At 44.1% G+C, this 17,699-nt stretch overlaps 1 protein-coding gene across 1 annotated transcript in view; it reads left to right on the plus strand.

Annotated features, from left to right (window-relative positions):
- Positions 1-12,599: 12,599 nt before the first annotated feature.
- Positions 12,600-17,699, plus strand: part of TMTC2 (transmembrane O-mannosyltransferase targeting cadherins 2) — a 254,292-nt gene continuing 249,192 nt past the window's right edge. Inside the window, exon 1 of the mRNA XM_040596294.1 lies at positions 12,600-13,055. Coding sequence (XP_040452228.1) covers positions 12,973-13,055 — 83 coding nt within the window. The 5' untranslated portion in view covers positions 12,600-12,972. The remainder of the gene's footprint in view (positions 13,056-17,699) is intronic.

Genomic DNA, 17,699 nt, shown 5'->3' on the forward strand with positions numbered 1-17,699 from the left:
ACAAGGTGGAAATGGAGACAGGCACTTGTATCCAGTCCTGTGCCAGCCAGCAGTGAAAAGGAAGGAGTGACCACCAAGGGGCAGCATTTTCCTAATAGTTTTGCCATGTTGTTTCTAAGAACTGCTGCCCTACCATTCCTACATCACCATTCAGATATCTGAAAGTAAAGTGGCAGTTGTGAAAATGGCCCTGAGGGTATGTAGATGCCAGTCAACATGGGAGTGCTCAGTAGTGGTCTCTTCTCTCGGGGTAGGACACAATGAAGAAGTCACAGTCTGGAGAAGATTAAGTGCCGCAACCAACACTGTGAAGTTCGAGCAATGGAGAGTACCACTGATCAATATTTTATACTTAAATGTGATGAAGTGTAAAAGTGTGATTAATGAGGCAATTAAATTCCCTTGGTTCAGGTCTCTGCGTTTTCAGGGTTTTTTTTCAGTACCATAACGTTTAGCTAGTTTAAAGGTACTCCTTAATTTCATTTTGAGCTTTTATCCCAATTTTACAGAGGTACGGTGAAAAATTGTCATATTGTCAGCCAAAAATATTAGATTCTGATCCTTTAATCACCCATATTGAGCATTAAGGCCCTGATTCAGCAATGCATTGAAGTGTGTGCTGAATTTTAATTATGTGTGAAGACCATTGTTATTCAGAAAAGTGTTTAGGCGTGTGCATATATGTTTTGCTGAACTGAAGCTTGAGAGCAATAAGAAGGCATCTGGCACTTACCTAACAGCAATCAAGGGTGAGTCATAGTAGTGAAACTGAAGCTGTGACCACAGAGAGTTATTACATAGAGCAGTCTCCCGACCCTGCACTTTAATAATGAGGGAAGGGAAAGATCTACTTATCCCAGTCTTCAGACTCCTGAAGTGTCTTTTTCAGGTTGAAACCACATTATTTTACCAAGGTCCTTTCATTTCTTGTCAATCGAGGATGATGAATATGGGAAAATTATTTTTTTTCATTGCACTTTTCACTGGACAAATAATTCCCAGCATGAGATGGTGACTGTTGAAAAAACTCCTGCTGTAAAACCAATTGAAAGGCTCCCGTCGATTTCTAAGGAAAGCTGCTTCAGGCCCTGGGTGAGTCACTGCATGGGCAGCTCCGATCTCAGCACTTCTTGTCTTGCCTCTGTAATGTGGCAGCAGATCAAGGTCTCCCAGCCAGTGACTAACAAATGCTAAGACTGGAGAATCACTTCCCGACCCTAAAGTCTGCTGACAGCAGGCTGCCGCCTCTTTCTAGCTGTTTCTTTCTTTCTAGATGTTGCAGTCATCAGTACAAGCTACCCCAGGTGCTCCCAGGATGGCAGAACTGTCTCTAACATGACCTGGCACAGCCTCTGGCAAGCACTGTTACCTGGATGCAAGGCACCACTTCTCTGCTTGCCTTAGCCATGATGCTAAGGGAAGGATTTAACCCCCTGTCAACTCAGAGTAATAAATGAGATAACTCCACAACTGATTATCAGCTGTTTTACTTGCAATGCCCAGGACTGTTAACTCTTACTATGACTGATTAAAAAACATAATGGAAAATTGATTTTTTTCTGCTTTATAGGGGGAAAATCAATGCAGATTAAGAACAGGATAAACAGCAAAAGGGAAGAAATACAACTGCAAATTCCACTGAAACCAAACCCAAAACCAAGAGCATATATTCTAAAGTGCAGGAACACAGCCTTTCTAAAGCCTCCTAAGTCTTTGCACAGGTAAAATAATCTCAAACAAACTTGAAAGCCAATTGAAAATAGATGGGGTGTCTCTAAGTGAAAAGAGACAGTTATCCTCTGCACCTGCTAACAAACACAGACCCTTTTTGTTATGAAATGTCTCTAACTTGAAATACTGCCTGAACGTAAACTCCTTCATCAATTCATCACAAATTCTTCAAAGGCGTTTTGGAAGTCTCTCTAAACCATTGGCTTTATTGTGGCTTTATTTAGGATTTGAGGAGAGAGAATGCTGCAATCAGAAAGAAAGAAAGACAGACAGACAGGAAATTATTACCTTTCAATCCCTGTGATTTAGAAAGAATAACAGGCTTCTTTCTTGATCTGTTGTATTATATACTTACAGAATAAGATTTGACAATGCGTCATTGAACTGCAACTCTCTACTGAAGTGATATCGTCCTCCATTGTATACCAGGGACTTCTGGACCCGAGACTTTTGTGCCCTTCCTAGAATGCAATCTTCCCACTGCTTTTGGATTAATCACTGTATTCTCCCCTCTGCACCTTTCCAGCAGAAGTGATTAATGCAAAGGGTAGGCAGCCATGCTCTCACCTCTGTGTAGTCACTTCTCTTCATTTAGAATAAAGGTTAGTTTTGACAGCAATACCAATGGATTTTTATATTATTATTTTTCTGTGTTATTTTTAAGTTCCTCAAACTCTTTCTAACAAACCTAGCTAAGTTTTCCTCCTTTCTAAAGTTGTGCAGCCACGCATACTTATTTCTCATGTAAAGGAGAAAAAGGTTGTTGTTGCAGTGCAGTGCTATGGGCATTTAAGTTCTTCTAGAAGTACAGCAGCAAGTAACTCCTTTTTTTGGTGGTGGTGAGTGCATATCTAGGGATGAATAGCTGATCCTGCTGCTCAGCTTTGCAGGCCTTCTCAAACACTCCACCACTTCACCTCATAAGGAAAATAGGATGGGAGGAAAATGCTAGACACTAGATGTGGCAAAGATCTTTCTGGCTCCATTTTGACAACGGGATTAAGAAAACATGATTTCTAATAGTTACACAGCAAATTAGGGATGTTTGACATCTGTTTCTGTAATTCTGAGCTCCCTAAATGCTCTCAAAACCATCCAAAAGCACTAGGTTCTGTGATAGGAACACCAGAAGTACCCCAAGAGGAATATAATTGGGAAACTGGGTACTGGGAATAATGGGTAGTGGCCCCATCCACAGTTGCCTGCAGCTGAAGGTCCTTGATCGCAGTGTCTCAGGAAGCCCACTCCAGCCCTGTGCTCCCTTTTTTTTCCATCACTTCCTCTGCTCTGTGTGTATTTTTGTCTATCCATTGCCAAACTTTGAACATCAGAAAACTTAAAAACTCCAACTAAACCATTTGGCTTAAAAAGTTGCAATAAAAGTGATCACTGGAGAATATGAATCAGATAAATATGTCCCTGTGACAAGAGTTTATTTTTTCGAGTGAAAAATAATTTATTATTTATATGTTTTGCCACTGAAGGTTTGCTTTTAGAATGGACATTATAGAGACTATCAGAAATTTTCTCTGAATCTGAGTTCGAATATATGCAAAAATGCGACATTTATCTTTTTTTTTTTTTTTTTTTTTTGTGTGTGTGTGTGTGTAAACAGCATTATAGCAGTTTCCCCATAGAGTGTATGGTAAAGATGGAAAGAGATACATTTACAGACATCCTATGTGAGACACTCAGCTGGCCTAATTGCTGTGCCTTTGTACGAAAGCAATGCTGTCTTAAGAGAACAAGGGATTTGATCCCATGTTCACAAACTCAGGCTCATGACTCAGTTCCTTTTTGCTGGTAAAGCTCTTGGGTTGCTATCAACTTTTTTGGAGTCTCCTTTGGTAGCTCTTTTGCCTGGCTGGTGCTGCTTTGTAGCCCTGGGGCACTGCTTATCTGGCAGAATTCAGACTACACTTTTGTCAGGACTCTTTCAAAGTTAAAGAGAAATTTTTATTGAAGGAGGGTTGGAATTGCAAATGAAGAAACCTTTTCTTATCTGATTTCAGCTGTGACTAGAGGGGGAAAAAAAGTACTTTGTGGGTTGTTTGTGGGTTATTTGTACACATAGAGGATTGTGTCACAGGAACACTTCAGCCAACTACCATCTGCTGCTGCTAATGGAAACTGTCCAAATCAGCCCAAATTAGGCAAGTCGCTGAGACCAAACCAGATGAAGAATGAAGAATTTGCAGCCAGTTAAATGTTCAAAATGTCATTCTAAAATGGCTGGTTTTCTCCAAAGACCCCCGCTAAAATATGACACAACGTACAACAGTGCAGTGTTGAGGGTGAGTCCAGGGACAGAGGGATAACTGCGAGGTAATGGAAAAGGCAGTTTCCTGGAAACAGTTGGAATATGCCCTGTGCTTTGGATGGGTCTGTATGTGGTGGGTGCTGGGAACTGGGTGGAGAGTCAGGAATCACTTGGGGATATGTATTTCAGTGATGGACTGGTGAGAAATACTAGGCCAGAGCAGGGGTATTAGAGCCTTGAATAACACGAGACAGCAGAGGCATGGGGACCCACCCCTTGCAAACAGCACTTTGCATGTGCATGTGATTAATAGCTGTGGTGAAGGGTTAGTGAATAACAGCCTGATGCCAAATGGATATCAATGGGATCAAACCATGCGTTTGGCAGATCTAGGATGGAGTATTCATTGTTGTACACAGAAAAAAGGAGAGTGTGCAGCAACTCCCTGAACCCCCGGTAGAGCTCTGGCACGTGGACAAGAATCTGTAACCCTGTACAACAAGGACCACGCATGTACACATGTGCACACAATTACATGGCATGAACGTAACAAGAGAAAATTGAATATAAAATATTACAGAAAGCCAATAATTCTGGTTTATATCTTTCTCTCTCCTTGAGGCAGAAAAGAACCTGGCTATTTTAAAATCTGGGATCTATTTACATAGCCAAATGTAATGCTCTTTCTTGTGTAAAATAGGGTCGGAAGGAATTTAAAATATCAACATTCCCTAGACCTGTTTATCTCTTTTCATGCCTCCCTCTGTATTAAGTACAGGAATAGACACTAGATGATAGAAACTGTGACAGTTCTGCTGAAGCTCTGACAAGTTATACCAGCTGCAAATATAATCCAAAATCTCCGACAATGTACCTACGCTAGAAAATACGGTTTTAACCACATGGTAGCTAGCATATGGAAAAACCCTTTTGTTGACTGAGCAGGTTGCATCTTTCACTTGTTAGCAGATTCAGGAAACCAATTTAAAGGTTTAACACAGAAAGTCAGTATTTTCCTTGGGATGTATTCAGAAAGATATCTTAATTTTCCAAAAATTCCTAATGGAAATGGAAAGCACAACATTCTGTTTGCCAACTTTATCTATAAACTATAACGGAAAACGACCTCACAATGCTAAATTCTCCTAAAGATCATTAGGGACTGATCAAAGCCCAAGCTTTCTGTTATCAGTGGACAAAGACTTTGGTATATATGGGCCAGTTTGGTGATGGTAAAGTTTATGGGTCTTAAAGCTAGATATATTTTCCTAAGCAAACAAAGTAAGCAAACATAACTAGAAAAACAATTAAGGAAAGAATAAACAAATTAGAATGCTGCTACTTGGCAAAACACAGGGAATTCTCTCCCCTGTGCCAGTGTAGATAGGAGAAAAAAAATGCCTGAGTAAGGTCTCCAAAGAATTTTGTTTTTGGTGTGCACACTGGAGATTATAACCCTCTACTTCATTGCATCCTATGGCACACACCAATGTAACTGGAATCCAGTATCTATACATAATAGCCTGTAGCCAACCGGTTGACTCACTGATCACATAAAGTATACAGTTCTTCATCTGTCTGTTTGTGTGACACAGCAGGAGAGAAAACTGGGTCACCTGCATATCCTGAGTCACTGCAGTCAGTTAAAAGCTGTGAATGCTCCACTGAACTGATCAAACTTCTGCTACAAACCTTGTGCACAAAAAAACCCTGTTTGTGTTTTGTATTTTTCTATATTTGCAAATAAGAGAAGCAATTGTCTTAGCTCTAAATCAAAGTAGCAATGTCTCTAACCTGCTAAAAAAAAGTAGTAATGTCTTTAATCCATTAAAAATTAAATTTAATGTGACTTTATTGCTGGCATATGTTAATTATACTTTAAAGTATGGAGACAGAGGCCATCTGAGATTTCCATTCAGGATTTCATGTACACAGAGAAGATATTTCTCAAACTGAGCAAGCAGAGGAGATGAAACAATTTAGTTCCTGCTAATTTAGTTGCTGTTTCTGCTTTATTGTTCATTAAGAACCTAGAACTCCTTGACTATCCTCTCTGGACTTGTCTACATTACAGTACAAAATATCATTTTGTTCCAACATTATTATGAAAAATCAAACTGACTCTGTTAAAAGCGATTCAAAGGTTTACTCCTTATAATAATTTTCCCTTGTTTATTTAACTCCTGAGAATTGTGCTTGTGCTAGTGTTAGATATGTTTTGGTAATGTTGACACGTTCTCTCTAAAATAAGAGAAATCATGGTTTTCCTGGCTTTACTTCATGCTTGTACAGCAGGAAGCCAAGATTGTACTGAAGTAAAGAAGTAAATTAGGTTATTCCATAGAAAATCTGCAGGGATTGAGGTGGAAATTACACTTGCATCTTTGGCTGGTTTTGCTCTGCTGTGGGACAAAGGTCTGATGTTGCTGCCATAGAGACGTATCATTTTTTGTCCAGTTTTCACAGCCCATGTCCCAGGTTGTACATTTGAAGGACAAATGAAGTAGAAGTAGACAGATCTAGACTAAAATTAAACTGTCTTTCAACATCTGCTTCACAGGGGAAATGTCAGTACCCTGAAAAATAGGGGGCTGATGGACAGCACGATGACTCACTTCTTTCTATGGGAAGGAAGATGACAAGAAACAGATTTTCAGCTGTTGATGAAGCTTTTCCATCTACTGGGCAATACAACTGCCAAGAAATGATGAGAGGCAGGATATGATATACCACTTGTACTCCCTATCCTCCACCTGCACAAAATCCAGGCTGTGCTCCACAGACTTCTCGGTTCTGTTGCAAGCATCCATCTGTCAAGTAGGACTTTTCTCAGAATTAATGTCTTAGGCCAAATTAATCCCTGGGATTATTCCATTGTGTTTTGTCTAAGAAAATATCAATTACTGTGAATGGAAGGATGATCTCATGATGAAAGCAAATGAATGACTGGGAATCATGGCTGGGATCTCAGATAGATTTCTCTGTTGCTGTAGAGTTCCCATATGGTCTGGATAAACCCCCCAAAATGCCAGTTGCCTCAAGTTTTATCTGCAGAAAATGAGGTTAATTGTAATTTATTTTCAGAGCCATCTTTTAAGGATGTGCATTTCTTTGAGCTGTTTTGATAAAAGAGACTACAAAAAAAGAAAACTGGTATATTGCTATTTTTATGAAGTATGAAAAAACAAACAGTAAAGAGGCTCATATTCTGGGAGATGACAAGTTGACATATCTGCAATTAGTAAGTTTGCACTGTCAACTTACTCTGAACAAGAAGGATTAAAACCTCTTTTTGATCTCACTTTGAGCTATCTCAAAAGACAAGGGAGATAAATATGTAAAGCAGACTAGGATTAGTCTAGAATGGAGTAACATTAACAAAATCATCCTTGAAACTTCAGAAGAGACTAAATCCTACTTTCTGCTATGCCATTGTTCTTTTACTTCAAGTGGTAATGAGCATATCACCAGAAATCGGCAAATGAGTCAACAGTATCCTGCAGCAATTTAATTGACTTTTGGTACAGTACAGAAAATGGGAGCATCTTTCTGAGATGTGAGATGCATCATTGTTCCCTGCTGCACATGAGTGAAGAGGACACAAATAGCCAGTTTAGTAGGTATTCCTAAATGGGAAGGCTCAAGCACCTGAGGATTGAATTGGCAGAGGACAGCAAGTCTGGTATGGAGACACCTGGAGTACTGGGTAGGAAAAAAATAATCCAGTTCTTCCATTGAATATTTGGAGGTTTTTAATCACAGGGGAGCAGAACATAACCTGACCGTTTTCATCTTAAACCAAAATCTTCACAAAAATGGTGGAAATATATGTTAGTTCTCATCCAAGAATTCAGCTCCAAGGAACTAACCCCTTTTCCTTACAATTTTTATCAGTCAACATATTTTGGAGGCAGGTGACTTAAATAAATTTGTTTTTCTAAAAATAACCAGCTAGGAGGGAGCTCCCTTAACCCTCATTACAAATACTTTATAATTTGAAGCTCTTTACCAGAGCTGTCAGGGTTCACAGTCTGTCCTTTTCTTCTTGATTTGGAGTAGTCGTATGATTCCAGATTGGACAAATGCTACATGAATGTTCTAATTGCCAGTGTAGAAGCAATCACTCTTGCAAACAATGAATAAATGAATATTGTATTAAAATGGAATAGTTTGGTTGGGAAAGTGTCCAGTAATAGACTGCCTGGTGTTGGCGCAGGAACTTCAGAGTTCAACATTACAGCTCAAATCTGCCTTCCAGATTAGGCAAAGATACCTTGTGTCTCCTGTGTCCTGTTCAGGCTCCAGTTGAAAGAAAATCATGCATGTCGTTTTGCACACGCCTGTCTCAGATCTCACAGGCACTGAGAGGCAAGAAAAGGATTGCTTTGGTAACTATGATACAGCTACAGCATGTGTTAAAGCTTTAAGTGACTTGACAGTGCTTTTTTTTGGGTGGTTCTGAAAACATCAAGTGACAATCTAGATGCATAGGGACTTTGTGTAGAATTAGGTACTTTGAAACTTTAGGTTGTTTGATGTCAGCTGAAGACAAAAAACGCACTGGCACCTACATCTAAGGCATAGAAGAATTTTATGAAGAATGAGATGACCAAGTCCCTTCACAGCTTTAGGTTTTAGTCCTAAAATTTTCCATGAAATATGTTATAATTTTTAATCACAGCCATTTGGAGTATCATCTTTCTTGAGATACGCTCACCTGTGCGTTACACAAATGCTCTTGTATGTTTTCTGTGTACAAGAAACTTGCCTATAATTATCTTTTTTCTTCCTAGAGAGAGTCTGCATAATTAAATCAGGTCAAGCTAAAAACGCATTGGTTTCTCTCTCTCTCTCTCCAGCTCTGCAGCAATACTCTAGCTCCACTGACTGATCTAAAGCAGGAACTGGTGCCTCCTGGAAATGTAGTTCCTTAGGAAATCTGTTCAGTTAAAATCTCTTCCAAGTACTGATGCAAGTCCTGCATGTGCTTGGTTTTTCTGCATGTGTTTAGTTTTTACTGTCCTATTTTGTGCTGATTTCCATGAGATTTTACTGTTTTGCAGTTGCAACTTATTTTTACTTTGGTTGTCATTGCTGATATTATTATCATAGCACCAGTGAAAGAAAGAAAGAAACAAAGCCCAAGCAATTTCTTAGACAAAGCAGAAATACTGGTCTCTATGAGAATTAATATGATCTGGTCAGCATGACAGGAAAACAACTTAGATCCTAGTCCACAGAACCAAACAACTCAACCTTTACGAATCAGTGAGTAATTCTGAGAGAGGCACTTGGCTAATACATTCTTCTCTACTCCACTTTCTCCACTTTTGATAAAGTAAGGTCACTTGTTCATGCATGTATTTAACTAACTTGATTTCCCTCCTTAGATAACACCAGCTTATCCTTGACTGCTAACAACAGCAACTGTGTGGGTGTTTTGCGATGCACCAAAGTTAACATTTCTGAGGCTCATTAAGTCACATCTTTGGATGTAATTTAGGTTGCTCAAAAATAGGCACAGTATGTTAATACATACGTTTGATGGTATCTGAGTGTGAGAACTGGCAAAAAATCAATAAATCCCACTTGATTATTCCTATAGTAACATTTAATATCCAGTTACCTCATTCTAATAAAAAATCCCAGCAGCTTTCAGGGGGTTAGCCTTTCTCTTCTCAGATGCTTTGAGGAAGTCAGCACAAATACTTTCTACAAGCTCCAGCAAATGAACCCAGTGTATAGAAATTAAAGTGTCTCATCTAATCTGTTGAGGGATCTGTACCACATGCATTACCCTGACACTTAAGGTCTCATAGCCAGTGATCTTTTAACCAAATCTGTCACTGTGGCTGGCATGCATTTCTACATGCTGCGCCACAGCTTAATCTTTTAGGCACAGTTTAAGTGAAGAATGCTATAGCACAGTGACTTGGAATCTATAATGTCTTTAATGAGGAAATTTCCAGACTGGTATTAAAACAGATCACTTTTGATTGCCATATTCACAATAAAGCGTGTGAATTTGTCTACTAAGCTATACACAAAAAATAGATCAGCTGTTAGACTGCATAATGCTAGTTATCTTTAAGATTACTGTTATTATTATGTGTTGTTACAACCCTCCACCTCTTCCCTTTTTCCTGATACCAGAGTCTGTGACAATGACTTTCTGGAAGTGAAGGTTATTTTGGAAATGTCTGCTTAGTGAACTTCTAAATCACCTCTTTGATACCTTGTGATTATTGTACGTCACACTGTTAATCTGCTATGAGTCAGAATGTTATCTGACATCTCTGGATGATATAGTAAAAGAGAATGTTGTTCATAACTCTAGTGCATTTATTGCTTTTAACTAACCAAGGAAGAGAAGGAATTCTCTTACCACGCTTTGATTTCTACCCTCTTGTTTTCTCCTGCAGTGTTGTTTGCTTAACAAGGACAATACTTTTTACGTTGAACTTGTCTCCAGCTTTCTGCACTGGCTCTTTCCACCTGCTGTCCCCAGCTTAGCCTGGTGTGTGGGGTCCCAGAGCTGACAGGTGGGGTGGTACATGCATACATTGCCATCTATTTCTTTCTACAAAGCAGGATTTCTCCATCAGAGAAAGCTTTTGCTGTTGGGAGGACACATCCTTTGTTTATACAAAGAAACATTTCTGCAAGATGCAGGGTTTGTAGGCTCTTGTGAGTGTAGCTAAATTCGCTTGGACAGGCTGGCAGAGCCCTAATGCTACCTCCAGACACCCTGGAGCACTGGGGATGCCCAGCAGAGCAGGCATTCTCTGCACAGTCTCCACGCTTCATCCCACTCTTTCTTGACATTCGGTTTTATGAGCCAAGGTCAGGCTTTGTTAATTTTTTTACCTGCAGGATTTGTTTTGTTTCTAAAGCATTTCTGCCAGCCCTCATCTACCCCAACCAGTAGTTCTGCCTCTTTGAAGAAAAAAATCCATAGACTTTTGATGGAGAAGACAGACTTCTGCCACCGTGACTCAGCAGCAATTATACTGCCTTTTATACAGAGTTTATTAGGATGTTCCAGAGAAGGAGCTGTGCAAACCTAATGTGTAAGCTCAGCGATCCCACTGCATCAAGGACTAAGTCATGGTGATTGGGATCTTGGCAGTAGGTCCAGAAACATGTTGAGAATCTGTGTTCGAAAGCAAGGGTCACAGTTCTTCTGACAAAGTGTACCAACTCTTTAAAATCGAGGTTACTGTGTTCTGTGCTTCAGGCTGAAAAGTTTAGTGCCAGATCAATGTGATCACTAATGGGTTCAATAAGGCCCCTGAAAGCTTTAATATTCTGAACAAAATGAACCCTCCCCCCACGTCTGCAATTACTGCCACTGACGGTGATAACACACCCCCTGAACCTAAGTGAAAGCAGCTGAGATGTTTGTGACACTTGGGGCGGACTTCACAGAAGCACTTCAAGCATCGCTTAAAAGAGGTCTTAATGCACTTAATATACTTTGAGGTTACAAAGAGCAGCATTAAATAATCACATAGGGGAGAAAGAAACTTGTTAAAAGCTCCCCAATTTATTAGACACAGCTTGACGTACAGATTCCCATTCTTCTGGGACAGCATGTTGTGCCACTTGATGGAAATCATGAGGAAACAGTTAGATAATGGGCTGGCTAGCAGAAAAAGGGAGGCAACATTTTAAGAACTTTCTTAAGAAAGGAAACAATCAGCTTGATGGACCCAAACCCTTCCCTTAACTTCGTGCCTCTATATCCTGTGAATTCTGGAAGATGGTTTCAGCACATTATATCCCCCAGCTGGGGTTTCTGCCTGGGCCATTTGTTTGTCCCACTCGGAGCGCAGTGCAGGCTGTGCCCACCTCGCCCCTTGCCGGCAGCACCCTGCTGAGCGGCTGCCCGGGGGAGCCCCAGCTGGCAGCGCCGCCTGCCCTGGGGTGCGTTGGTTTCAGCCCCTCTCTGCCAGGTTTCAGTGGTTTTGGTTTGGCTTTGCTTAAGGGGAAGCTGAGCTAGGGGCTCCCCGTGGATGTCCACACCGGCCGTGAGGGAAATGCAGAGCTCAGAGCAAGTGGGAGCCTGGAGCCCCCTGCTCAGGCATCCCACCCGCAGCGGTCCGGGCCCCTTCTTTCCTACTGAGCTTCCATCTGCCCTAGGCTGGGGTAAAAAGAAGAAAAGGGGGGGGGGGGGGGGGGGGGGAAGGTAACAGGAGAAGAAGAAGAGAGATGGGAGAGGGAAGAAAAGAGGAACAGGGAAACGGGGAAGAGGAAAAGAAAAGACCGTTAAAAACTGAAAAGAGAGAAAAGGAAAGTGAAAAGAAAGAAAACAGCCAGAAAACGGAAAGCGAGAAGTCAGAAAGGAAAAGGAGGGAAAGAGGAGCGCGGAGGAAGGGAAAAGGAGAAAGGGGAAAAGGCCCTGAAGAAGATGGTTGCGCCAGGCCAACGGCAGCGGCGGGGCAAGCCCTGCCCAGCGCCCGATCTCCCCGCGCCGCCGCCGCCGGCGGCGCACACGGCCCGGGGCGGGGGGCGCGGGGCGGGGGCGCGGGGCGGGGCGGGGCGGTTGCGGAGGGGCGGGCGCGGGGCGGGCCCGCACGCAGGCGCGGTGGGAGCCCGGGGCGCCCCACGCGGGCGCTCCCAGAGCCTCGGCGGCGGCGCCCGGCTCGGCAGCGAGGGGGGCGCGGGCCGGGGCGGGCGGGAGCCGGACCCGCGGCAGCGGCGGCAGCAGCGGCAGCGCCGAGGCGCCGCGGGAGGAGGGCGGCAGCCGCCGCGCCGCGCCCCGCTCCGCTCTCTCCGCCGCTCGCCCCGCTGCCATGGGGTAGGGGGCGGCGGAGGCGCGGGGGGACGCCGTCAGCCTGCGGCCGCCGGCGGAGCGCGGAGCGGCGCCCCGCGGTGCCGGGGGGCGCGGGGGGCAGCCGCGGCGGGGCTGGCGCGGGAGGCCGGGCAGCGGGGGCTGCCCCGGTGCGAGCGCGGCGGCGGCGGCGGCGGCAGGCGGAGCGATGATCGCGGAGTTGTTGAGCAGCGCCCTGGGGCTCGCCCTGTACCTCAACACCCTGGGCGCCGACTTCTGCTACGATGACAGGTAGGGCGGGAGCGGCGGGGCCGGGCGGGGGGCTGCCCACCTGCCGGGAGCGGGGCGGTGGCCGCCCCCCTCGGGGTATCCGGGGCGGCGCCGGAGGGTCCCGGCGGCTCCTTGGCACCGGGTGGCCGCCGCGGCGCCGGCCGCTCCCGGGGCTTTGACAGCTTCCACGCGGGCTCGGTCCCCCCCAGCCCTTCCCGGCGGGAAGGGACCCGCTGCCTCAACTTGGCGTGTCCCGGGCTGATCCCAGATGCGCGGTGGCGGCGGCGAGCCCGGCCGCCTCCCGCTCCGCCGGGACCGAGCCCCGTGCGGGAAGTTGCCGTGCGCTGTCGGGCACCTCCGGGTGGCCGCGGGGACCGGAGCTCCGCCGATGGGGAGGGGAGCAGCCGCCCCTGGGCTGGGCTCCCGAGCGGCTCCCTGCCCTCTCGAGCGTACCTGCCTCGGGAAGCTGCCGACGGGCGCTGTTAGCGGTCGGGGAAAATTCCCCTTTGTGCCTTTTCCGGTGACTTAATCGGATCACAATTAAAACAGATGCATAATTAAAATGTATTATGGAGAGCAGCACGCCTGGCTAAACTTATTAACCGTCCTGGAGTGTTTCATGCTCCATTGGAATTAAACCATCCAAAAAGTGAGCACGGATTGACTTTGACAGCTTTTCATCAGTCATCAGCCTCTCGCTCCTCTCTCCGGCGAGCCGCCGGCTGCCCCGGGTGCGGGCGGGCCGCTGCCCGCGGCGCGGCTCCATCTGCCGGGCGGCGCCGGCCTCATCCTCCGGTGGCAGCGGCCGGCCCTGCCGCCTGCGCGGCCCGGCGGGGGGCGGAGGGGTAGGTGACCCTGCGTGCGAGCTGCGAGTCCCCGCTTGGTGGCCGGGCTTCGCCGCAGGAGCCGACTCTCCCAGCGGCTGTCAGGCGGCGTTAGTGCCGGGGGGCGCCCTGCGTGAGCGGGGGGCGGGGGCGCGGCGAGGGGCGGCCGGGGATGTGACCCGAACTTCCCGCTGAACTTCCCGGCGCGCGGATGGGGTGCGAAGGGGTCGGTGATGTCTTGGATCAGGCGTTTGCCTTGGGAAATAGCCTGGCTGTCCTGCAGGCAGTCAGTTACTCAGCCCGGAATTTGCCTCCCTTAAGCTGTATCGTTGTGCACCTGCCGTGTTTAAGGAGCTGTCACCACTTCCAGAACACGCCCCCCTCCTTCTTTTTATTTATTTTTATTTTTATTTTATTCCCAAGGGCTGCTACTAGTAAACCTATTATACTGGAAGCAAATGCCAAGTGTTAGTCCTGGTCTGGGTCTCCTGCTGGGAACAGTGTCGGCTGCAGAATGTGGAGATCCAGGCTTCAGTCCTTTGGGTCATTTACATGCACTTGAAGCCCTCTGAAGCAGTTCAGTGTTCTAAGGTTTCTGTGAGTCTTCCAGTTACCTACAATGATTTTTCTTGAACCTATTTGAACATTTTGCAACTTCATTCACAAAGAGTAAAAGAAAAAAAAAAATGTTGTTACCCTGAAATGCAAGGTCTGAGGTGGATCGATAGAAAGCAGTGAATATTTTGGTACACTGACACTGTTTTCAACCCACTTGTTATGGTTAAGAACTGCAGGAGTTGTGGAATATTTACATAATCGTAAGTAGCATATGTTGCAGTATTTAGGCAGAACTGGGTTGTTTAAGGACATGCTTATAAGCCTGTCCTGCAGGCCAGTTCAAAGAGGCTAGGCACAGAAAGCAATCTGAGGTTCTACCTGGTGTTACTGATGTGGAAGTTGAGGTTACTTTTGATTTTTGCCTTCATGTGCTTTAATGCTGTTAGAAAATAATGATATTTGAGTGTCATCTCAGAAGGGGTAGAGAAGATGATCGCATGCTCTCTTTGCTAGTACTAATCCCAGACTATTTAAAAAGTGTTCTAAAATACCGCTTTGTTTGTGTGTTTACCTCCCAACTAAACAACGTACTTCTCATCATTGTAGCCAAGATTTAGACATTCACTACAGTGCTCTGAAAGCCAGTTAATGGGATTTCTGTATGCAGGGTCATCTAATTAGGATGTTTTTCAACTGCAGCACTGGAAGGGGCAAGGCAGAAATGGCTGTTGCATGCTAGTAATTGCTGAACTAGAAAGGGTTATCTATTCAAAAAGGCAGGCTCCCAGACCTAAAGTATTCTTTTAACTGTAATCACAGAATCTCGCTGCCCTGCAGGAGCTGGCTTGAAATGTAACACTAGAAAAGGAGGTCGATGCTGGAGCTGCAGGACACAGCCCTCCATGTGGGAGATGGATCATGCTACTAACTTTAAGTGAATCAAGATTGTGCATTTAAGCTTGGAACCTGCAATGTTTTGTTTCAGGAGGGCAGCATATTGCCATAGCTTTTTCTGCTTCCTTTGCCATTATATTGAAATTACATCAGACTGTTCTTTTTTTAATATAGTGATCAAGCTTACTATATAAAGGGTGTGTGTAATTGCTTTCTGTATTTTTTTATGTAGGTTGGGTAAGATTAAGTGGCATCATAAAAAGTTCTTATAGCAAAATCAATTTCCCAATGGTAAAACTTAATATTTTAGCAGCAGCACGGCACCAAACCAAAGACTGTATGGACAGTGATATAACAAACTTGCTTGTAGTCTGGGCTTTATGACTCTGTATCAAAGGATTCAATATTTTATTTCCCACCCTTCACCCAATTAAACTGAAATTGAAGGAACTTAAAGCCTGAGGAAGTTGAGCAAGCAAATGTATACATTCTTACTTTTCATCATTAGTCTGCCTAACTTGTTTCTTTCAGGCTTGACAGATATGTGGCACGCACACAGTGCAAACGTGATCTTTTTGATCAATTGGCTTATTGATTACTTTAAGGGAAAGTAACAGCCTCTAAACCCAAGAGCCAGTATAAAGAAGAAATGATGCTTTATTTTTATTTTTCTGTAGGCCTAGAAAACACAAGCTTTTGCCACTCTGTTCCCTGCTACTGTAGTTATCACAGGCAGGTGTGATATTTCCTAGTTACACCTGTAGATTATTAGGGGGAAATTCTCCTCCCCAACTCAAAAACTCCTTGTTCATCTAGGAACAAATAAATATATATTTTTACCCTCTTTTTACTTGTTTTATTTGAAGCTGATTGTGTCATGCAGAAGCCCAAAAGAAGAGATGAATGTGGGAAGGGGAGGGGGAAATATTCAGGTCTTGGCCTAATGCCACAGTGAGCTTACATTGCTTGTTAATAAAGGTTTATTTATTGCTGAGCAAGATCATCTTGGAACTCATAGCAAGGGGTAGGGAGAAATGCAGTGTCTGTTCCTGTGGATGTATTGAAGGTCTTGCTTGTTGTGCTGTGTTAAATCCAGCTTCTTGCCAGACTAAAGGGGGCTAATCTGCACATGCAGTTTCTGTTTCACGCTAATATCTCCCAGTATGACAGGAGGGAGACCCATTGCGGCAGTTAGGCTTACACATCTGTGTAATTATTTTTCCCTGCCATTTAGCCCCACCAAAAGCAGGCAATTTGACCTGTGAGTACCTTGCATTGAAGTTGTAGTCCTTCATGTGACCTGTGCTAAGAAAGATGGGTCACTGTAGCTCGGGTGTGGAAGATTTAATGCTCTGTGTATCTGAGGTCATGTGTTACTACAGCAAACATGTCAAAAGCAACTTACCCATTGAGGTGTTCTTTTCTCTTCCCAAGTGTCAGAAGAAAGGTGTATTTTAAGGACAGTATTAGTAGGGATCTTTAACCTTGGGTGATGTATTTTCTCTGTGGCACATGGATAAAATTGGTGCTCTGGAAAATATGTATGGATTTGTTTGTCTCTGTGTAGGACTCTTCTGTGAGATTTAGGAGTACTGACCAGCTTTCTCTAGTTTGTGCTGCGTTATATTTTAGCAGCCCTGAGTGGGACAGCCTTACTGGTGGTGGAAAATATCCATCAGCCTTGTTGCAAAGTTGCAGGGCAATATTGCAAACTGCATTGAAGAAATCCTGATAAATGCGTTCACCTGGTAGTGTCAGACTTGCATCATTTAAAAATAGGCCGAGCCCATAAACATTTGATGGTACCTCTGTTGGGTCTGCCACATGAGATTTAATCTAGCAAGTGACCCAAATACGTGCACTAGAAGAACAAGTATAAATACACTGGGGAAAATTGCTTGCCATCTGTCTCCTTGTTGTGTGTCTGTATATTTGATTATTAATTTACATCTGTGATTTTTATGGCCCCTTTTTGTCATCTCTCTCAATTCTGAGATCCAAGTGCTTTCTTGTACTCCAGCAGCTTTCGGTAGCTCCAGTTTGCAGGTGGCTGCAGTCTTCTGAATTCCAGCAGTGAGGCTGGTGGTGGGGAAGGGTGGGGAGAATGGGGACTTGTATGCTTCATCTGTAGTGTTTTCCCTTTGTCCCTCCTGTTGTGTCTTCTGTGTGATACTCAAATCACCATAAGGATAATTTATATATGAAACAGGGATTTTTAACATGTTGTTAAAGAACAATGTAACCGGGAGAAGATGCCTGAGTGATGGAGGCTGTGTAGTTTTCAGGTACTGTAGCCGAGTATCAACCTAGTGAATCAGTAACTAGTTATCTAATGGGATGAATCTGGCATGATAGCTTTCTATTAATATGATACTGGTTCCATTTTTAA

This window comes from Falco naumanni, chromosome 5, assembly GCF_017639655.2.
Source record: "Falco naumanni isolate bFalNau1 chromosome 5, bFalNau1.pat, whole genome shotgun sequence".
Taxonomy (NCBI): Eukaryota; Metazoa; Chordata; class Aves; order Falconiformes; family Falconidae; genus Falco; species Falco naumanni.